This window comes from Ranitomeya variabilis, chromosome 5 (genome assembly GCF_051348905.1).
Source record: "Ranitomeya variabilis isolate aRanVar5 chromosome 5, aRanVar5.hap1, whole genome shotgun sequence".
Lineage (NCBI taxonomy): Eukaryota > Metazoa > Chordata > Amphibia > Anura > Dendrobatidae > Ranitomeya > Ranitomeya variabilis.
The window spans coordinates 537,948,442-537,971,748 of record NC_135236.1 but is presented as its reverse complement, the minus strand read 5'-3'; the positions used below and the strand labels follow the sequence as shown (position 1 = coordinate 537,971,748).

At 47.1% G+C, this 23,307-nt stretch overlaps 1 protein-coding gene across 1 annotated transcript in view; it reads left to right on the top strand.

Moving 5' to 3' along the window:
• LOC143775097 (uncharacterized) overlaps nucleotides 1-23,307 on the top strand; it is a 75,015-nt gene that overhangs the window by 49,613 nt on the left and 2,095 nt on the right. The window contains exons 2-3 of the mRNA XM_077262944.1: nucleotides 189-217; nucleotides 7,029-7,159. Of these exons, the coding sequence (XP_077119059.1) occupies nucleotides 189-217; nucleotides 7,029-7,159 (160 nt within the window). The remainder of the gene's footprint in view (nucleotides 1-188; nucleotides 218-7,028; nucleotides 7,160-23,307) is intronic.

Sequence of the window (23,307 nt, the reverse complement as noted above, 5' to 3'; positions counted from 1 at the left end):
ATTTTGGACTTGTCTCTGTGTTTTGGTGCGGATATTGGGTCCACAAAAATACACGGACATGTGAACACCCTCATTGACTAGAGTGGCTACAAGTTCTATTCATGAAAAGTCGGCATGTTTTATGTGATAGATTGGATTTAGCTTTAAGAGCTATGAAAATCCTAATCTGTTTTGTTTTTCTCCAGCAGATAAAACTGAAGAAAACGCCCAAAGAAAGGTAAGTCTTATTTATTTCTCTTAACAGGGTTGTCCACAATTAGGACAACCCCTTCTTAAATACCTCTTTCCCCCTTGTAAACTAAAACACCATATAATCTTCTCTTGTACTGGATTTGTCCCAGTGATGTTAGCACTGGGTCTCCTGTGGGTCGTATGACATTGCCAAGCCAAGTAAATCCTGCAGCCATTGAGCTGCTGCTGTCACTCTTCCCTCTATAGTGTGTCCAAAGGAAGCGAGAGCACAGCAGCTCGATAGCAGACGCTCATTGGCTGCAGGGCTGGGGTGGTAGATTCGCCGCTGACATCTTGGTAACAGCACCATACAGGTGATGGTATTTTTATTCTTTAGTATTTAAGGCTGTGTGCACACGTTGAGGATTTGATTGCAGATCCGCAGCGTTTTTTGTGGCGCGGAATTGCATCAAATCCGCAGTGTAGTGCACAACCAATGTAAGTCTTTGAGAACCGCAGACTTGATGTACACATGTTGTTGAAAAAGCCGCACCGAAACGTAGCTTTATTTTTCCGCAGCATGTCACTTCTTTTGTGTGGAACTGCAGCGTTTCTGCACCCATAGACTTGCATTGAGTCAGGCACATCCACAGCAAAACCGGATGTGCTGCGGATGTGGGTCAGAGAAACGCTGCCGTTCGGGAGGAGGGAAGTGTGTGTGCGTCGATCATTGGTGTGTGTGTTTGTGCAGGCATTGTCCGATGGGACTACAAGTCCCATTGGGCTATGCCTGCTACAGTGACAGTGATTGGCACATTAGCCAATGATGAGACAGTAATAGTCCCATCATCCGGCAAATGTGTTGAATGTAAAAAACCCCCACATATACAGTACATACAATACATACACCTGTTGGGTCGAGTTCCCGCCTCTGCACAGGGGGAATCTCGAGCCATCTCCGCTGCGGTCTCCCATTCTTCTCCTGCCGCAGTGGAGGCTGCTCAGCAGAGACATCAGACCCAGCGTCTTGCTCAGTCTGACTGTGCAGAGGGTTACTGCTGGCTTTCCAGCTTCTGCCATTGTGGCCAGTACTGGGCAGCGGCGAGCAGACGTTTTTGGGACGTGGGAAAGTCCCACTTTTCTCCTTCTGAGCATGCCCAGGGTAAGATCTCTCATTGGAGATCAAGGGTCACATGCTTAGATACTGCAGCAAAACCCATTGGTCCTCTAGGAAGGTCCTGAAGGTGCTCAAAAGTCTGTGGCAGCTCCCATTGGTCCTTTAGGAAGGTCCTGTACTTGCTGCAGCTATAAAAGGTGTGCATGACCGCGTGGCCATGCCCTAGTATCAATTCATGTGATGAGCTTTGCGCCAATGTGGTCACTCTTGTGTGTACTCAGGGACCCGGCTGAATGCATAACACACAGTGCGGGGCTGGGATTCCAAAGGTGGGTGGCCGTACTGCCCGCACAGGCGCAGTCTGCAAGCCTGGCTGGGACGTCAGACGGCCGGAGCTTACTGCGCCTGCGCAGCACATTAGTACACAGCGCAGGCGCCGGTTTTAAAGCGTAAACAGCGCTGAGGGGGTGGCGCCGAAAGCCCCTGAAGATTGGACTGACAGCAGAGTAGCGGTTCAAGCAGGGGGGTGAGGACCCGCCTCCCTGGCTAGAGACAGGTATTTTGGCTAAGTTTCAAAACGCTTTATTTTGGGAATACTTGAACCAAAAACTAAAAGAGCCACCTTGTTAGAATGCAGCATTACTGTTGCACAAGGTGGCTCTTTTAGTTTATAACGGCTGGAGGGGGGTGACAGTGGCCCTTTAAGATAAATAGGTGGGTGTGAGAATCAGACTGCACTCAGATGTCATCCGAGTGCAGTCCTATTGTGTGATCTTTTGGAATACCTGGGGTGGACCCGCAGATCCACGACAACGAACCTCCCAAGGGTGAGCTGACCAGGTAGACCACCCCCTATACAGGGAGCGTTAGGGGCATACCCAAGAGAAACTATTGCCGCAGAAGCTGGAACCCGGAGACAGGTAGTAGGAGGTACAAAATAGAGAAGCTAGGCGTAGGACAGACAGCGGGGTAAGATGAAGTACAGTTAGGTAAGAGCTGGGTACAGGCGAGACCAAAGGAGCACTGCGAAGGAGAAGACACAAAGGAAGCAGGACAGGACAGAGACACCAGACTAACAGAGTACGGAGAGGACACTGGGAGGGCTGGACTGGACGAGGAGACAAGGAAGCCTGGGAGAGACAGAGAAGCTGAAATGGCTGGACAGAGTGGAGACTCAAAACAGGCTGTGCAAAGACAAAAGTGAACCTGAGTCACAGAAGCACAAATGACAGACAGGCAAGGAGCAGAGGAAGGAATCGCCTTATATACATGGAGTGCTGGAGGACTTCCGGGTCACGGTCCTCAGGGATCACAGAGAGGAGATACAGAGCGCCTGAAAATCAGAAAGAGGAAGTGCTAGAGTGGGCGGTGCACATGCGCACCCGATGAGAACCAGGGAGGGGAGAAGAATGAAGGAGAGGACGCGCGCCTGCAGGAGGAGCACGCCGCAGCGGGTAAAAATGAGCGGAAGGTGTGGCCGTGACAGTACCCCTCCCCTTACTCCCCTCCTTTCGAAGACCAGACAGAAACCTGGATAAAATCTTAGGAGCTTGTATGTTCTCACGGGGCTCCCAAGACCTCTCTTCGGGACCAAAACCCTTCCAATCAACCAAAAAGAGAGTTTTACCTCGAGAGTTTTTCATGGCAAGAATGTCCTTAACCTCAAAGACATCTGGGTCGGAGACAGGTAAAGGAGTTTGAGCAGGAGAAACATTGAACTAATTGAAAACGACAGGTTTTAGAAGGGAGACATGAAAAGAGTTGGGGAAGCGAAGTGAGGTGGGCAATTTCAATTTGTTGGCAACATCATTGATACGAGACAAAACTTCGAAAGGACCTACGTAGCGTGGACCCAGTTAATACGAGGGGATTTTAAGACAAATAAACTTGGAAGACAACCACACCTTATCACCAGGCTGAAATAACGGAGGATCCAGGCGTCTCTTAGCATATCTCTTAGTCCTGGCCTGTGCCTGTTCTAACGCGATTTTGGTCTCCCGCCAGACCCTGGAGACCTCCTCAGACGGAAGATCGGCCGCCGGCACACCCGAGACAGGAAGTACCGGCAGAGGAATACCAGGATGTTTCCCGTAGACGATAAAGAAGGGAGACTTGGAAGAAAAAACATTGATATGGTTATTGTATGCGAACTCGGCCCATGGAAGCAAATCAGACCAGTCATTTTGATGACCGTTGGAAAAATGACGAAGATAAGTCATTAGAATTTGGTTTGTGTGCTCTGCTTGTCCATTGGTCTGTGGATGGTAAGCTGTAGAGAAATCTAGAGTAACGTTCATTAGTTTGCAAAGAGCCCACCAGAATCGAGAGGTGAACTGGACTTCTCTATCAGAGACAATGTGTAGCGGGAAACCGTGAATCCGGAAGACATGAGTAATGAAGATTCTTGCCTATTGTGGAGCAGAAGGTAAGCCTGGCAAAGGAACGAAATGAGCCATCTTGGAGAATTGATCTACGACCACAGATATGACTGTATGACCAGAAGACCAGGGTAAATCGGTAATGAAATCCATTGCAATATGTTGCCATGGAGCCGAAGGAACTGGAAGCAGATGCAGGAGACTGGAGGGCAGACGTCTAGGAACCTTGTTCCTAGCACACGAAGGACATGCAGCGACAAAACCTCGGACATCCGGAAGAAGAGATGGCCACCAATAGTGGCGCGAAATGAGAGCAAGTGTCTTCCTATATCCCACATGGCCTGCCAGTTTACAGGCATGACCCCAACGAAGAACTAGAGTCCTCTCGTTCTCCTGGACAAAGGTCTTACCAGAGGGCAAGGAAGACATGCTAACCGGAGCCACAAGAATGATTTTGCTTAGATCCACGACGTGTGAAGGCTCCTCTTCCGAATCGGATGCGAGAACAGATCTGGATAAAGCATCAGCCTTGAGGTTCTTGTCGCTGGGACGGAAATGTAATTCAAAGTCAAAGCGGGCAAAGAATAACGACCATCTGGCTTGTCGGGGGTTAAGTCTTTGCGCTGAGCGGATATACTCCAGATTCTTGTGGTCAAGATCTTGAAAGGATGAACAGCTCCTTCTAACAGATACCGCCACTCCTCCAACGCCAACTTGATGGCCAATAGTTCCTTGTCGCCAATGGTGTAATTTTCTTTCAGAGACGGAGAAGATCTTGGAAAAGAAACCACAGGTAGCCAGTTGTCCGGAAGAAGATCTCTGGGAAAGTACTGCGCCGGCGCCGATGGCAGAGGCATCTACTTCTAAAATGAAGGGCTTATTGATACCAGGTCGACTGAGTACAGCAGCCGAGGCAAAGACTTGTTTTAGAGAGCGAAAAGCATCTTCAGCCTCTGAAGACCAAACGTGAGGGTTAGATCCTTTACGAGTCAAGGCTGAAATTGAGGCGACCAGAGAGGAAAAATGTGGGATAAACTGCCGATAATAACTTGCGAATCCGAGAAAGCGTTGAATTGCCTTTACTCCCTGCGGACGCGGCCAGTTAAGCACAGCAGACACTTTATCCGGGTCCATCCACAAACCAGAATCAGAAATGACATAGCCAAGAAACGGTAGCGAAGTTTGTTCAAAAATGCACTTTTTGAGTTTGGCGTAAAGAGTGTTTTCTCTTAGTCATGACAGAAGTTGGCGGACGTGTCTTCTGTGGGAAGCTAGATCCGAAGAAAACACAAGAATGTCATCCAAATATACTTCTACACTGGAGTAGAGTAAGTCCTGGAAAACATCATTCACAAACTCTTGAAACACCGCTGGAGCATTACACAGGCCGAAAGCCATGACTAAATATTCATAGTGGTCATGTCGGGTGTTGAAGGCGGTTTTCCATTCGTCACCAGAGTGAATACGGATGAGGTTGTAGGCTCCACGAAGATCCAGTTTCATAAAAATACGTGCTCCCTTAAGACGATCAAACAACTCAGGAATGAGTGGAAGTGGATACTTGTTCTTAATCGTGAGGTTGTTGAGACCACGGTAGTCTATACAAGGACGGGAGGGTTCCATCCTTCTTAACGAAGAAAAAACCTGCGCCTGCTGGAGAGGAAGATTTGCGGATAAAGCCTTTAGCTAGATTCTCCTGAACATATTCAGACATGGCTTGTGTCTCGGTAGGAGACAACGGGGAGATTCGACCTCGAGGCGGAGTAGAGCCTGGTACAAGATCAATTGGGCAGTCGTATGGTCGATGCGGAGGCAAGGTCTCTGCTTCTCTCTTATTGAAGACATCCAAAAAAGCCTGATACGAGGAAGGTAAATTTGAGGACTCAGAAATAAGACGAGAAGGTTTTCTTGGCTGAACCGGAAGAAGACAATTCTTCTGACAGAAGAGACCCCCACAACGCAGGATTTCACCTGACCGCCAGTCAAGAGTAGGCTCATGAATCCTCAACCAAGGAAGACCAAGCAAAATTGTATGAGACAAGGAAGGCAGCACATAGAAAGCTATCTTTTCCCGCTGCAGAATTCCAATTTGAAGCTCCAATTCTTCGGTAACCAACGTAACGGACTCCCGCAGAGGTTGACCGTCAACCGACGCAATCTGTCGAGGAGTCTCCAGGGATCTGACCGGAATCCACAATCTCCTAACAGCCTCGAGTTGGATGAAATTCCCAGCAGCCCCAGAATCTATATAGGCAAAGTCAGAAAAACGCTTATCACCCAAATGCGAAAGAACAGAAAGAGTAAGGGGTTGAGAGGGTTCAGAGATACCTAGGGAGACCTCTCTTACCTGCCCTAGGTGGAGGCGTTTCCCGGCCTGACAGGACAAGAACGCAAAAGATGTGATGCACTGCCGCAATAGAAGCAAAGACCTTGGGTTAGCCTTTCCTTCCGACGCTGGTATACAGATATTAGGCGATCCACCTGCATAGGTTCTGGAGCAGTACTAGTAGAAGTCAAATCTGAACGAGGACGGGAAGAACTAAGAATAGCCGCAAGAAGACGAGGAGACCTTCTCTCTCTAGCGGTTTCCCGAGAATGTTCTTGAAAACGTAAGTCAATGCGGGTCGCCAAAGAAATAAGATCCTCCAGGGAGGTCGGAGTATCACGACCTGCTAACTCGTCCTTGATCCGAGGAGAAAGCTCAAGAAACACTGAAACTCTCAGGGAGTCTCCACCAAGGGTGAGATGCTATTGCTTTTTCTTAAACTGTGAAATATTGCCATGTACTGTATAATAAAATACTTCATAAATATTAATATGCCAGCACAATTAGCCAACTCAATGCGTTTCGCGTTCATCAGAATGTTCATCAGGAGTATCATTAATAAAAGATATATAATTTTATGTGTGCAGTATGTGTAGCGGTGGTTTGGAATGAATATATTCAGTATTCACATATAACTTAGCATGCTCAGAGTGTGGCTGTGTTTGTTTCTGTGTGATAGCAGTCGAAGAATTCTACACATTTACTTCATTAGGAGATGTTTGCCAATTTCATTTGCTGCACCTCTATTCCGCTACTATAATTCTGCATTCAAATCTTGGTGGAAAATATGTTGGATTTTTGCTGTGTGTGAACATTCCCTTGTACTGAAGCTTGTCTCATAAAACTATATTAAGCTGTTCAGCGTATCCTGCTCATAGATTGCAGAGCATTTTCATGGTTCCCTGTGATTGTTAATATTTATTTAGAATGTTGCTTGCTGTACACTGACGTTACATAATTACCAGTAATTGTGTTTTAGTCTCAATTCCCCAATTTTGCACGATAACGCTTCTTTAAGTGATGTTTCTGTGCTCAGACCCACAGAAATGCCGCCACTAAGGCGAAGTCCCCGGCTCGCTGGGATGCCTCGTCCTTCCTATGTTTATGACCATCTTTATCCCGAACTTAAATATATTCGGAGGGATGTACAGTATACAAGAAAGACGGGTAAGGTTTATGTGTGTGCGTTTTACATGTTTATACTGTACGTATGCTTTCTTGTTGCAGTTTTTATCTGAGAGGAGAGCTAAATATGTATAGGTTTACCACCTTTGTATCCACTTAGACGCTGCGACCCTGCCAGCGTCAGAATTTAATAGTCGCATGTCAGTATAAGGCCACGTTCACATGTTCGGCAGTTGGTCAGTATTTTACGTGAGTATTTGTGAGCCAAGACCAGGAGAGGGTGAAATATGCAGAAATGATGACGTGTTTCTATTTTCTACATTTCCATTGAAAAGACCTCTGGCTTACAAGTACTGATGTAAAATAGGGAGTATTTTTTTTAAAGTATTTCTGTGTTTGTTTTTTTATTTTTGATTACTGTGTTAATAATGGGGCTGTCTGTTAGACACCTCTCTGTTAGCTGGCATCAAGCCCTTGAGTTACTGTGATTTTTGAGAACTCACAGCTGATATCAACTACCATTACCCCAATTGCCACTGCTCCAGGGCAATCGGGAAAGAGCTGGGCTAAGCACTAGAATGGGTGCATCTAACGTGATGCACCACTTCTGGGGCAGCTGCTAGTTGGTATTTGGTATAACAATGGTTGTTCCCAACCTGATAATATTCACCCACACCTGTCTGTTTTACCTTTGCTGGTTGCAAAATATAGGGGTTCATTATTCTGTTAAACAAGGCTAAACACCTTTTAGTGCCACTTGAAAGGCATTAATGGGTGCACATTTATAATACAGTGGGGAAAGCCTTAAGTTACTTACCGGTAATGGTATTTTTCGGAGGCCCATGACAGAACCATGAGGGGATCCGCCCTTCAGGAACAGGAAACCTACAGATACAAAAGGGCGGCACCTCTCCCACGCATCAGTTGGATTACAAAGCTTGAGAGGACTACCATGGTTAATGGCAAATAATATGGACAAAATTTAAACCTGAACAATTTCACACACTTAAAAACTTAGAAGAGGATGAAGTGCGCACCCACACGTGAAGGGAGGGAACTAAGGGGCTCCGAAAAATATAGTTACAGGTAAGTAACTTAAGGCTTTATTTGGACTCCCATGACCGCACCAGGAGGGAATTAGAGATGTAAACACTATTTTTAGGGAGGGACTACAGCTTTGCAGCACCCTTAACCCAAAGGTAAGATCTGAGGAAGCACCCATGTCCAGCCTATAATGATTATAAAAGTGGAAGGAGAGGACCACGTAGCTGCCTTACATATCTAGTCGATGGAAACTCCCGATCTTTCTGCCCAAGAGGTGGCCATGGCTCGAGTGGAATGCACCCTTAAATTCTGCGGAGCCGAACTACCACCTGATGTATATGCTAGGAAAATAGCCTCCCTAATCCATTTTGCCAACGTACTTTGAAACTCTAAGACCCTTCCTAGTGCTCTGGAAGGATATAAATAAGGCATTGTCATTCTTCCAAGGATTAGTGACAGAGAGATACTCTAGCAGACATTTTCTAACGTGTGAAGCTTCTTCATATATATTTTGAAGAATATTTCTTTTTAAAACGACGTGTCGATCACAGAGAACTGCTGTATGTAAAATCCCAAGTTAAAATCGCATTGCATACGGATTGCATACTGATGTCATACGGATACTAGATGCGAGGAAATCACATCATCACATTGCAAACGGATTACACGCGGATCACCATACGGAGACCATTGGTGCGATTCTCGGCTGAGAGAATCGGACCGGTTTTTCATACGTTAAGTGTGACTTAAACCTATCTACTGCAGCTCAGGGAGATTTTGTTACCACATCATGGGGAGTCACTGTATTGTTACTACGCATCTATTTTCAAATGTATTGTCTAAGGCTAGCTTCACACTAGCATTCGGCAGAACTGCGGATGGCAGCCTTCTTCCTCCGTGAAGCCCCGCCCACTGCCGCACATCTTCCTTCAGCTCAGCCTACGTCTGCATGCGTCCTGCATACCCTAACTTTAACATTGGGTACGCAGGCCATACGGATGTATGCGGATGCCTCCACATGCGTCGCTTTGAAGCTGTGCCGACCGCAACAAAATGCAGCATGTTGGATTTGACGCAGGTCAGCGCAGCGTCAAGATGACGCATGCGGAGATATCCGCATACATCCGTATGGCCTGCGTACCCAATGTTAAAGATAGGGAAGATCTGTAGTCACTATTGACAGCAGCATTCAAAAGGTTACACAACTGTAGTCAGTGCCAACACTGATTGAGGCTGATACTACAAGTTGTCAGCTATAGTGTACAGCTGATAGCTTCAGGATTATCACCCGTAGAGTGATGCTTGTCTCTTATATCACACTTCAGTAAAAAGGTGGTAACTAAGGGGTTAATGATATGTCTTAAAAGGTTTTGTATTTGTTGTATTGCTTCATTACTTTATCGTATTCACCACACGGTTTAGGGTTGTTGTATTTTGTAGCTTCAGTATAAGGCCGGAGTCACACTAGAGAGGAATACGGAAGAGTGCTATACGAGAAAAAATTGCATAGCACTTGGACCAATGTTAATCTATGGGGCAGCTCCCATCATCCTTTATTTTCTCGGCCGTATTATACGTGCAAGTGAAATCGCAGCATGCTGAGATTGTCTGTGTATCTAGGCCGAGACTCGCAAATGAAAGTCTATGGCCACGAGAAAAACTCACACTACACAGACCATCAGTGTGACTTGTGAGAAATACACACCTATAGGAAAGCCGGTAATTCAGTGAAGTGTACAGTAAAATCACACTGACAGGTTAGAATAGAATAGATATACACACATAGTATAGATATATACAGTCATATGAAAAAGTTTGGGCACCCCTATTAATCTTAAGCTTAATGTTTTATAAAAATGTTTTTTTTTGCAACAGCTATTTCAGTTTCATGTATCTAATAACTGTTGGACACAGTAATGTTTCTGCCTTGAAATTAGGTTTATTGTACTAACAGAAAATGTGCAATCTGCATTCAAACTAAATTTGACAGGTGCCTAAGTATGGGCACCTTTATCATTTTCTTGTTTTAAATACTCCTACCTACTTTTTACTGACTTAGGGTATGTGCACACGTCCGGATTTCTTGCAGAAATTTCCTGAAGAAAACCGGAAATTTTCTGTATGAAATACACTTTTTTTTTTTTGCGTTTTTTTTCCGTTTTTTTCGCAATTTTTTAGCATTCTGCAAGCGTAATTAGCTTGCAGAATGCTAAAGTTTTCCAAGCGATCTGTAGCATCGTTTGGAAAACTGACTGACAGGTTGGTCACACTTGTCAAACATAGCGTTTGACAAGTGTGACCATCTTTTTACTATAGATGCAGCCTATGCAGCATCTATAGTAAAAGATAGAATGTTTAAAAAAAATAAAAAAAATGGTTATACTCACCTGCAGGCGTCCGTTCCTATAGATGCCGGTGTGGTTCAGGACCTTCCATGACGTCGCGGTCACGTGAGCGGTCACATGACCGGTCTCGACCAATCACAAGACCGTGACGTCATCGCAGGTCCTTCACCGCACACCAGCTATAGAAACCGAAGCGGCAACATGCAGCGGAGAGGCGGGAAGACATCGAAGGTGAGTATATCACTATTTTTTATTTTAATTTTTTTTTTTGACCAATTATATGGTGCCCAGTCCGTGGAGGAGAGTCTCCTCTCCTCCACCCTGGGTACCAACCGCACATAATCTGCTTACTTCCCGCATGGTGTGCACAGTCCCGTGCGGGAAGTAAGCAGATCAATGCACTCCTAGGTGTGCGGAATCCCCTGAAATTCCGCATTTTAATGAACATGTTGCTTTTTTTTCCACGATGCGATTTTTTTGCGGAAAAAAAGGCTACATTTGCACAAAAAATGCGGAATACACTGAAAATAATGGGAGGCATATGTTAGCGTTTTTTTTGCGTTTTTATCACGTTTTTATAGCGAAAAAACGCGAAAAAAATGCGAAAAATACTGAACGTGTGCACATGGCCTTACTAAAGCACTTTTTTTGGTTTTGTAACCTCATTGAGTTTTGAACTTCATAGCTAGGTGTATGCAATCATGAGAAAAGCTACTTAAGTGGCCACTTGCAAGTTGTTCTCCTGTTTGAATCTCCTCTGAAGAGTGGCATCATGGGCTCCTCAAAACAACTGTCAAATGATCTGAAAACAAAGATTATTCAACATAGTTGTTCAGGGGAAGGATACAAAAAGCTGTCTCAGAGATTTAACCTGTCAATTTCCACTGTGAGGAACATAGTAAGGAAATGGAAGAACACAGGTACAGTTCTTGTTAAGGCCAGAAGTGGCAGGCCAAGAAAAACATCAGAAAGGCAGAGAAGAAGAATGGTGAGATCAGTCAAGGACAATCCTCAGACCATCTCCAGAGAGCTGCAGCATCAACTTGCTGCAGATGGTGTCACTGTGCATCGGTCAACTATACAACGCACTGTGTTTTTTTGCCGCCATGCATAACGCCTTTTTGTATTACCAAACAACTCAATCTTGGTTTCATGAGTCCACAGGACCTTCATCCAAATAGAAATTGGCTTCTCCAAATGTGCTTTTGCATACCTCAGCCGACTCTGTTTGTGGCGTGCTTGCAGAAACGGCTTCTTTCGCATCACTCTCCCATACAGCTTCTCCTTGTGCAAAGTGTGTTGTATAGTTGACCGATGCACAGTGACACCATCTGCAGCAAGCTGATGCTGCAGATCTCTGGAGGTGGCCTGAGGATTGTCCTTGACTGATCTTACAATATTGCCTTGCGCTGGCGTGTACTCCGGAGGACAGAGAATGAACTTCAATCCAATATTGCGGCCAGCATGCAGCCAGCGGGTAAGGAAAGGGTGAATCAAACATCCAAAAACCCCGCCCATATGACCCAAAACCGGTCCCGCCAAATTCAGGTGACAGGTTCCCTTTAAGTTTTGCTTTATTCATGAAAATGACACATTTCCTGAAAATATTGAAAAATGTGCAATTTGTAAACCTAAAGGGATGTTCCCTTCTCCAAGATCCTATCCCAATATGTAGTATGGGTAATAATAATAATAATATTAGCAGATACCACCAATTAGAAATGTAGTATAGTTTTTTTTTTCTCGCTTTGTCTCTTTCCTCATGTTTAGGCATTGCAGGATCTTAGGTAACCATGGTTACAACCACTCATGAAGTGACAGCTAGCTGCCAGTGGTCGTAACAATGGATACCTAAGGTCCTGCAATGCCTGCACATGCGGAAAGAGACATAGCTGATTGATCGTATAGAGGAAGAGGTATGTCGACTTCCCTCACCTCTGGGGAGGGGAGAGAATGACCCAGCAGGGATTGGCTCTCTGGTGCCACCACGTACCCCAGGTCAGTCAGGAAACTGCACCGAGGGCAAATAGTCGATGGAAAGGCTTCCCTTATAGGTACGAGTTGTTGGGGAGCTCCCAGTGAGGAGGGAAATATATCACCAGCCCAGGCTGGGGATATATATGTAAACCTCCCAGCCGTCACTGTCAGAATTCCTCACTAACACAGTAAGGTATGCTGCCACCAGTTCCTCGTTAGATATAAGCCCTGCCCGACAACACTCGTATCGGGTCAGAAACCAACCCGGGTAGCGTATAATAACCAGCTGAGCATGAGGACATGGGCATTCGTGAATCGAGATAAAAGAGCAGCCCAAGATTAATTTTATATTTAATCACCGAGAGGCGCACTAGAAAGATACAGGTATATATCCAAGAACAAATATACAAGTATACAGTCAGGAGTTAGTACGAGGGCAGGGTACAGATAAATTAAAGTTATCATGTTATGTAGCATGTGACCACAGGGAGGCACAGCGTCTGCTAATGGGCCTCCTGCCAGTAGAAAGACTGAGTCCAAAATGAGGAGCTGCCTATTCCCTAGATTTCTGCCTCCCACACGCTGCACCATCCCCTGGGCTGAACAGCCTCTGTCCTCCCATATCTGAGTGCATGGTTTTCTGGCCAGAACTGTGGATGTTCATAACTTTCCGCCCGAATCTCTAAACGGGATGGTGGGGGTGCCATTGGGTTTTGATGGATTTTATCTGTACAGATAGATCAAATAAGGCTACCGTATTTAATTCCTGGTAGACCAAATATGGCTACCATACTTAATTCCTAGTAGCTATGCTTTATAGCTCAATAACGCAGAGTTCCAGAGGTGGCTGCATGGTATGGGCTTGCGGGGAAAGGAATGCAGATTCCGATTATGTGCTCGGCTAGATTCAAAGATATTGTATTCTTTTATTATAGGTCATTTTCTAGATTCAATATCTCCGAGCCTTGTGCTGGGAACCTGGAACCTGTGTTGCCACAATGTCTGCATGACAGCCTGACTCAAACAAAGGAAGCCAGTTGGCTGGTAACTGCACAATAGTTTACACCCCTGTGATAATTGCTGGGGACGCAGGGTCTTTGTCTTTTGCCCCCCCCCCCCCCCCTTTCCCTGGGGACAGTTTAAAAGGCCTATTTGCTCAAGCTAATTAACAAAAACAGTGGTCTGGGGGAATGCCTAAGGTGGGGGCTGAGCTTGAGAGCAGCCCTCTGGGCCAAACTGTATCTGACAGGGAATTACATCAGATATAAAAATAAGAATTAGATGTAATTTTCCCATATCTCACACCTCCCCCATTAGATGCCGTTAGGTGGCATCACATTCCTGTGCTCCCTCGAGCGCACTCCCGAAATCTCTCCTTACGGGATAAGCCCATCAGCATTGCCATAGTCACGGCCCCTTTTATGGCAAATGGAGAAGTGGTACTGCTGGAGCGCCAGTCTCCAACTCAGCAACCTCCCATTCGTCCCGGAGACCATGTGTAACCAGCTGAGGGGGTCGTGGTCCGTCTCCACAATGAAGGGATGCTGCAAGGTCCACACAATTGCCAGGCACTCCTGTTTCATTGTGGCGTAGGCAACCTCTCTCGGCAAGATCTTCCTGTTCAGGTACAGGACGGGATGCTCCTGGCCCGTGGTGTTGACCTGGTGGAGCACCTATTTGAGGCCAAAGTCACTGGCGTCAATCTGTACTACACACGGCAGCGCAAATTCAGCAGCGTGTAGTATTGGGAAGCTAGTGAGAGCTGTCTTGAGCGCCTGAAAAGCGGTCTCGCAGGCTACTGACCAGTCTACCACGAGTGGCAGCTTTCTCTTGATGAGGTCCGTCAGGGGCTTGGCCAGGGTACAAACAAGTGTGAAGTGTGGAACAAACTTCCTATAGTACCCAGCGGTCCTCAGAAGGACATGACCTGTTTCTAGGTCCTGAGGGTGGACCAGGATGCAATGGCATCCACTTTCCTGAGTTCTGACTTCAGAACCCCCCCACCCGGTGACCCAGGTAGAGGACCTTGCTCATGCCCAGCTGGCAGTCTTCCGGTTGATGGTCAAACCTGCCCGGTGGATCCGCCTAAGCACCTGCTTCAGATGATCTTGGTGATTTTCCCATGTGGGACTGAAGATGTCAATATCATCCAGGTACGCAGCCACGCACCCTTCAAGGCCCTGGAGCAGCGTGTTGACCATCCACTGAAAAGTGGCAGGGGCACTCTTCATGCCGATTGTCATCACGGTGGACTCGTACAGTCTAAACGAGGTGATGAAGGCAGAGAGCGCAACCGGGCCTTGTGAGTCAGAGGTATCTGCCAATATCACCGGCTCAGATCTATGATGGTCAGGGTACTTGGCCCCAGCCAACTTATCAAGCAAGTCATTGATGTGTGGCGTAGGCAATGCATCGGTGACCGTGACAGCATTGTGACCACAGAAGTCCACGCCGAACCAGGTTGTTCAGTCCTTTTTGTGGACGAGGAATACGGGCAACGCCCACGCTCTGTTGGATGCCTGGATCACCCCCAGCTTCAGCATCTCGTCAATCTCCTGTCGTATCTGCTGCTACACCTTGAAAGAGACTCGATATACTGATCGCCGGATCGAGGGGTGATCCCCAGTGTCCACGTGATGGACAGCCAACTCAGTCCTTTCGGGAAGACTGCTGAACAGCTCCCGGAAGGGGCATAGAGTAACCGCCAGTTGGGACCATTGGTCCTCGGAGAGCTGGTGGCTAACCTCTGTCCTCAATGGATCGATCCACCCACCTTGGGCTGGGTGAGCAGATCCAGGAGTTGTTCTGCCTCCCCCTCCTCGGGAAGGTTGCACACGGGATGGGCCTCCCGCTCATGATGCGCCTTCATGTTCAAGTGGAAGGCCTTCCTCCTTTCACAGGTATGGTCTAGGATGACTAGAAATGTGATGTCATTGAGCCGCCGGGGCACGAGGTATGGGCCCTCCCAGGCTGCCTTAAACTTGTCCTGTGGTACGGGACCAGTACCCACACCTTCTGACTCACCTGGTAGGACCTCTCACAAGCATTCTGGTCATACCAGCACTTCTAGTAAGCCTGGGCCATATTGTCCGACACTATATGCGACAAGGCCGTCATTTTATCACGGAAGCGCACGACGTACTCAACGATCGACACTCCAGGGGTGGCCAAGTCTCCTTCCCATGCCTCTTTCACCAGAGCAATGGGCCCTCGTACACACCGCCCATACAGTAGCTCAAAGGGGGTGAACCCCGTTGAGATCCACGGAGCCTCCCGGTAGGCAAACAGTAGGTGTGGGAGGTGGAGCTCCCGTGGGAGTCAACCAACAGCTTAAGCATCTGTTTGATTGTGTCATTGAGCCGCTCTCACAGACCATTAGTCTGTGGATCGTACGGGCTGGCCAACAGATGTTGCACTTATATTTGCTTACAAAGGGACTCCGTCAACTGTGACATAAACTGGGTCCCTCATCGGTGAGCATTTCCTTGGGAAATCCCACTCGGGAGAAAATCTCGAGTAAAGTGGTGGCCACCTTGTTGGCCCGAATGGACGACAAGGCTACCGCTTCCGGGTACTGTGTGGTATAATTTACTACCGTTAGTATGAAGCATTTCCCGAAGTGGCTTGGAATGGACAACAGTCCTATGAGATCCACAGCCATCCTCCGGAAAGGCTCTTCAATGATGGGCAATGGCACCAGTGGGGCTTTGGGGCACCACCCCGCCTTCTCCACTCTGACAGGTGTCACACGAACGGCAGAAGGCAGCCACATCGGCCCCCTTTTTAGGCCAATGGAAATGCTGAGCTAGCCTGGCCTTGGTCTAAGCGATCCCTAAGTGTCCGGCCATCTGAACCTCATGTGTGATCCGCAACAACTCCGCCCGGAATGGATAGGGTACCACTAACTGTAGCTCCCTAGGCCACGCCTCTGGTGACTCTTGCTGAACCGACACCCGATACAGCAGCCATCCCTGGTCCCAGATCACCCGCTTGAGGTCTGAGTCCGTGAAAAGCTGTGCCGTCTGCTCCTTAAGAGCTTTCAGGCTGTCGTCGGCTTCCAGCGCCGCCTGAAACCCCTGACTAGGCGTGGCCCGATTGGACAAAACTGCCACGTATTCTGTCAGTTCCCCGTCTCCAGGTCTCCCTCTGGCTCAGCCGCCACTTGGTCAGAAGAGGGAAGGCTCCTTGGGCTCCGGCACTGGTGACAGTGACCACGACCGCTTTAGTGCCTGCCTCCCCTCAGCTTCCACACAAGTCGCCGTGTCGGGTGGACCAACCTGGTCTCCTAGCATCCCGAGGGTGGGAACCTCCTGCCCTTGGGCCTTACCTAGAAGCTCCACCCCTCCTGTGAAAGCCCCAACCCCATTGGAACTTTCCCCTTCCTGCAGCTGCGCCGAACTCAGCAGTCTGGACTCATCTAGGGGCCCTACAATCCCTGTGGCAGCCCCTCCTTCCCACTGGTTGTGGCCTTGCATCTACCTTCCCCCTACATCTCCCTCCAGAGCACACTGTCTCATCACACCTGGTGGCATTCTCACTTATTCCTGTGTCCTCTGGCTTTGTCTCATCTGCGCTTGCTGCTGGTGTCCTGTCAGTACAGGAGTGACTCTCAGATCCCACCTCCCCCCTTAACACAGGAGGCACAGGCAACACATTTACAACATTACTAGCAGTAGACAAATCAGGACACTGTTGGATCAGAACTTAACTTAGGGTCTCAGTAGCCACATACTGTGACACTAGCCGCCCCAAAACTGTCCCATGTAAAACATTTGTGGGAATATTTGCAGACACTTTCACTTCACCTCCCTAATTCCCCTCCTGGCGCCCCAGTCCAAATAGACCTTGGTGGCGGGCAGCGCCAGTTCAATTCCTCTCATCCTCAAGACTGCGAGGGGGTTTCCCAGGTATCAAGTTCTGGGGGGACACTAACTCAGGTCGCGCGAGGGTCATAGCAGTGGCGTGGTTTATGGTGGCAGGCTGGAAATTGTCACTGGACCTCCCACCACCTCACCCACACACACGACAGGGGACAGTTTTAGGAATGAGGATGGGGCGCTGGGGACACATGGCCCTGAAGTGTCCGGGTTGGTTGTAGAGGTGACTGTTGTGAATTCCGTTCTTGGGCTCCCTCCGGTGGTTGTAAATGGCACTTTTGTGAATTCTGCCCTTGGGCTCCCTCTGGTGGTTTTGAGTGGAACTGCTGCTCATTGCGTTTAGCATTAGCAGCTGCTTCCACTGATCGTCTCTCCTGGCTCTGCTATTTAACCTGGCTCTAGTCTTCAGCCAGTGCCAGCTGTCAATGTTTCTTGGTTGGATTCAGATCTCTCCTTGGATTTCTCTGATTGCCTGTCCATTTCAGCAAAGATAAGTCCTTGCTTGTTCTTTTGTTGTCCACTTGCTGTGGGCTTAATCGCTCAGCTCATGTTATGTTTTTTCTTGTCCAGCTTTTCAGTATGATATATTCAACTTAGCTGGAAGCTCTGAGGAAGCAGATTTGCCCTCCACACCGTGAGTGGGTGTGGAGATTATTTTTGTAAACTCTGCGTGGATTTTTTAGCTTTTAATACTGACCGCACAGTATCCTTTCCTGTTCTGTCTATCTAGGTAGTTTTGGCCTCCTTTGCTAAATCCTGTTTTCATTCTGTGTATGTCATTTCCCTCTCCACTCACAGTCAATATTTGTGGGGGGCTATCTTTCCTTTGGGGGTTTTCTCTGAGGCAAGATAGCTTTCTGTTTCCATCTTTAGGGGTAGTTAGTTCTCAGGCTGTGACGAGGTGTCTAGGGAGTGACAGGAACATCCCACGGCTACTTCTAGTGTTGGTGTTAGGATTAGGAACTGCGGTCAGTACAGATACCACCTCCTCAGAGCTTGTCCCATGTTGCTTCTTAACCACCAGGTCATAACAGGTGACACAGTCCTGGGTTATACCCCTGGCCTGGAGAGGGGGGTCGCTCCTTGCAGTCTAGGAGCTTGGGGAATGGGCAGGATGAGTCTTACCCCCTCTCCAAGTGCTGTGGGCGGTCCGCTTTTCTACAGGGGCCTTGTTATTGTCATAGTTGTCTGCCAGAGCTGCTGAAGCAGCGCCCCCTTTTGGTTTCCGGTCACGGAGAGTACTGCTGGTTGTCCTCTGAGCAGTTCCACATGAATTGGTTCTTCTGGCCGGTGGTGAGCTCCAGACTCTTGGTCCAGTGTTCTACAGCTCGCAGGAGTGCCCGCATGTGGTCGACCCAGGTGTCTTTGGGGCCTTTTTGAACTGCTGGATCAGGGCCTGTTTGATTCTCTCATAGTCCTACTCCGCCTCAGAAGGTAAGTCCCCCAGGATGCCCAGGGATTTACCCCTCAAACGGGGGGTAAGGTACTTGGCCCACTGATCTGAGGCCAGATGATGCTGTCAGCAGGTTCGCTCAAAGCCCCGAAGAAAGGAGTCCAGGTCTCCTTCCTTCTCCAGCAACGAGAAGTCCTAGGTTTGGACCTTGGCAGTCTTGGGCTCCGGAGGTGCTGCCCTGCCGAGCTAACTCCAGCTGATGCTGTCTCTCTGCAGCTTCATGACATTCCACCGCCTCCCGCTCTGCTTGTGCCACCTCTCCCTTTGTGGCCACACGGCGTTCTGCCGCCTCTCGCTCTGTAGCCGCATGGTGTTCTGCCGCCTCTCTCTCTGGTGTTCTGCTGCCTCCCAATCCCGCCTGGCGCTCTGCCGCTTTCAGAAGGGCTGCGGAGGCTTCCTCACTCCCCGCCTCAAAACTGGTCAGGGAAACTTGATAGAAGGCCTCTGACCTGGGCTGTCCGGGGAGAAGGGCAGTAGAGGCACGTTCTCCTGCGGCAAGGTAGGGCAATGGCAGAGATTTGCTTAGGGAGCCCTAGTGGGACCCCCTGGTTCCCCCCTCTTCGGAAATAGCACAGTCATTCTCCGCATTATGGGGTAGCTCCCCGGCTATCATTCTTGTCCGGCTTCATGTGCCTGCAATAAGTCTTTTCAGCCCTCGTTCAAGGCCACATCGGCAACCCTAGCACTATTTCGTTGAGCTGGATTTTCCTTTTTTCTTTGATCCCTCCACGCCCTGACACAGCGGTTCCGTGCTCCGAATATTCAGAGATGTCAACCATGGTGAGCTGGACTTTGCTTTCTTTTATTAAATATTATTCCGCCCCTTTAACTTAATAGTTTGTTGCAGACAATTGTTGATTCTTAACCAAAAATTTACATTTGATATCTTTATGTTTGAAGCATGATATGTGGGAACAGGTTGAAAAGTTCCAGGTGGCCGAATACTTTCGCAATGCACTGTATATCTCCAGTCCAGGCTGGTGATATATATGTTAACCTCCCAGCCATCAATGTCATTGTTCATCACTAACACAGTACGTTATGCTGCTACCAGTTCCTCTTTAGATATAAGCTCTGTCCGACAACAGGCTTGTATCGGGTCAGAAACCAACCCGTGTAGCGTATAATAACCAGCTGAGCATGAGGATGTGGGGATTAGTGAATCGGGATGAGAGCAGCCCAAGATTAATTTTATATTTCATCGCCGAAAGCGCACTAGAAGGATACAGGTACAGATAGGTCCATATATATTCGGACAGAGACAACATTTTTCTAATTTTGGTTATAGACATTACCACAATGAATTTTAAACAAAACAATTCAGATGCAGTTGAAGTTCAGACTTTCAGCTTTCATTTGAGGGTATCCACATTAAAATTGGATGAAGGGTTTAGGAGTTTCAGCTCCTTAAAATGTGCCACCCAGGCCTATTTGTTCGAGCTAATTAAAAAAACATTGGTCTGGGGGAATGCCAAATATGGGGGCTGAGCTTGAGAGTAGCACCATGAGCCAAACTGTATCTGACAGGGAATTCCATCAGATATCAAAATAATATCAATTATATATCATTTTCACATATCTCACACTAATCAAAAAAACTATAATAAGTTTCTATTTGCAGGTATTTCCTTATACTATTTTTATTACACCTACTACATATTGGTATTGGATCTTGGAGATAGGAATTTCTCTTTAATTGCATACCCTTAACGGCATATACAGTATATAGATATAAAACATTAGTCTCTGCTATTATATAAGGTGCAATGCTGCGTTCAGGAAAAATTGCACAGTAAATTGTGCAGGCAATAATTTAGGGGTGAAGTAACATTTTTTACTGAATGGAATTTGACATAAATGGATTTTTATTTTTTCATTCCATTTTTCATTAATGTAAATCACCTCAAGGATTAACACATTTTCTTGTATACTTTGAAACTTCCATTCTTTAAACTGGGGTGACTTTTGAGAGATTACAATAAAGAAGTCCTTCAAAGTCACTTCAGAAGTGATTAGATCCCTAAAATGCATTTTTTTTTACATTTCTTTGAAAATAGAAAAAAATTGCTATTAAAATAAGGATGTTTGACAAATCATGGAATCATGAAGTAGACATGTGGTAAAGGTGGCAGTGTGCTCTTTACCACTCAGTCTTTATTTTGCGGTACAGCATGTCTCAAGGTATATATTATGTATAGGCTTATTGCTCTTTACTCTGTTTTAGTGGCATGTAATACACTATCTACTGTATTTTTGGACTATAGGATACACCCCAAATTTAAGGCGGAAAAAAAGATATTTTATAAGCTGGGGACCATCGTATAGTCCGATTTTAAGGTACCTTAGCTGGGAGAGGGCGGCTGTGGAGCAGGTTCACATGGAACATGGTCCCTACCTCAGGAAGCCGGTGTCGGCAGAAGTGGAGCAATGTTGCAGACCCTAGGTGGGAGAAGTGTTGCAATCAATGCTGTGGGCCCTTTGTCGACAGTGCAGCAGAGCGGAGTGCATTGCTACTGAGACACCGGGGGGGGGGGGGGGGGGGGGGGCTGGGAGTCGGATGGCATGCAGGTCTGCTAGCTGAAGCCTCATGGACCAGGGATCGTTCCACCAAGTGCCCTCTCTCCTTTTAACATGGGCATAACGCTACCCAGACAACACAGGGTGAATGTAAAACAGTGTGGCAGCGCTTTATTGAACCACAAACAGACACATAGCATACAGAACAGTCTCGGATAAATACCCCAGGTGGTGCACGTTACAGAATTTCACACTTCCGCTAACTCACCAGGATAATGGCAGCTGTTTCTTCAGAGCGCCCATGGTCGACCATCTGACCTGTGGCACGCACACAGAGAGGAGGTAAAGACAAGCTTAGGAAGATGATAGTCTATTGAGGTACAAGTCCAGTTATCCCGAGGGTCACAACCTGGCTCCGAACATCTCCATGGAGCCAGGCGACTAGTGGGTCCCAATGCTGGCTTTCTCGAAATGTATCCAGTGTTCAGCGATGGTCAATGGAGCAGATCTGTATTCTTCCAGCCGGAGCCTAGGCCCCTAGGTTGTTTCCTGTAGAATGATAGATCCTTGTCCCTCTTGAGGGAGCCATGATGTATTGTCTGCTGTCCTGTCTCTGGTCCTTTGGATGTTTTGATGTCTTGGCTGAATCTGTGTCTGTTTCTCTGTCTCTCTCTATAGAGGCATGTAACCTCTTTTTGTACTTAACAAATGTCCTTCATTCATTATTGACGTAAAGGGTAAGAATGGAAATGAGATCAAGTAGCATTACTTGATTATTTATTTGCATAGTGTTTCCTCCTCACGCACCAAAAATTTAAGGAGTAAAATAGGAGAAAAAAAAAATATTTTTTAAAAAATATTTTTGGGGTCCGTCATATAGTCTGATTTTTAAGGTATTTTAGCTAGGAGACGACGAAAGTGGAGCAAGGTCACAGAAGGCATGGTCCCTTCCTTAGGAAGCCGAAGCTACCAGAAGTGGAGGTATGCTGCAGGCCCTGGGTGGGAGAAGCGGTGCAATGCTGTGAGCCAGTTGTCGGTGGTGAAGCAGAGTGGAGTGGCATTGCTTTCCCAGCTGCCATCTTCCTGAAGATGTGGGTTTCTGCTGCCGCCAGCCTCCTAAGGAAGGGGTCCTGCCTCTTGTGATCCCTCTCCATCACTGCCTCATCTCCCCCCCAATCTACATTTGAACTGTAAGGCGCACCCCCTATTTTTTACCCAAACTTATAGGGAAAAATTGCATCTTATAGTCCAAAAATATGATACGTTGATGTCTTTTATTTTTGGGATCATCTCTGAGCTAGAAGACTTGGTGCTGTGCTTAGTAGTCGTAGAGGTCATACCAAATACTAGTTGGAGTAGCCTTTATGTGGGGTGTATTCATTCTTGTGAAACTCTTTCTTGTCAGCATTTTGGAAACTGTTTTTGAGTTCAGTGAGGTATTAATTAGTATCTCACTTTTTTGAAGGGGTTGTAGTCACTTTATCCTGATCACTGAAACAAATGATACTTATAAATACACTAGCTGAAGAGCCCGGCGTTGCCTGGGCATAGTAAATATCTGTGGTTAGTTATAGTACCTCACTTCTCTTATTTTCCCATCACGCCTCCCATTTTCCCTCTCACATCTTTCATTTTCCCCTCACATCTCTCATTTTCTCCCTCATACCTCTCATTTTCCCCTTCACTCCTCTTATTTTCCCCCTCACTCCTCTCATTCCCCCCTCACTCCTCTCATTCCCCACTAACACTTGTCATTTCGACCTCACATCTGTCATTTTCCGATCACTCCACTATTTTCCCTCACTCCTCTCATTTTGCACTCACACCTTTTCTTTTTCACCTCACACCTCATTTTCACCTCACACCTCTCATTTTCACCTCACACCTCTCATTTTCCCCTCCGTATATACATGTTTGTGTTCTCCCTTATATATAGTATACACCTGTATGTCATCTCCTGTATATAGTATATACCTG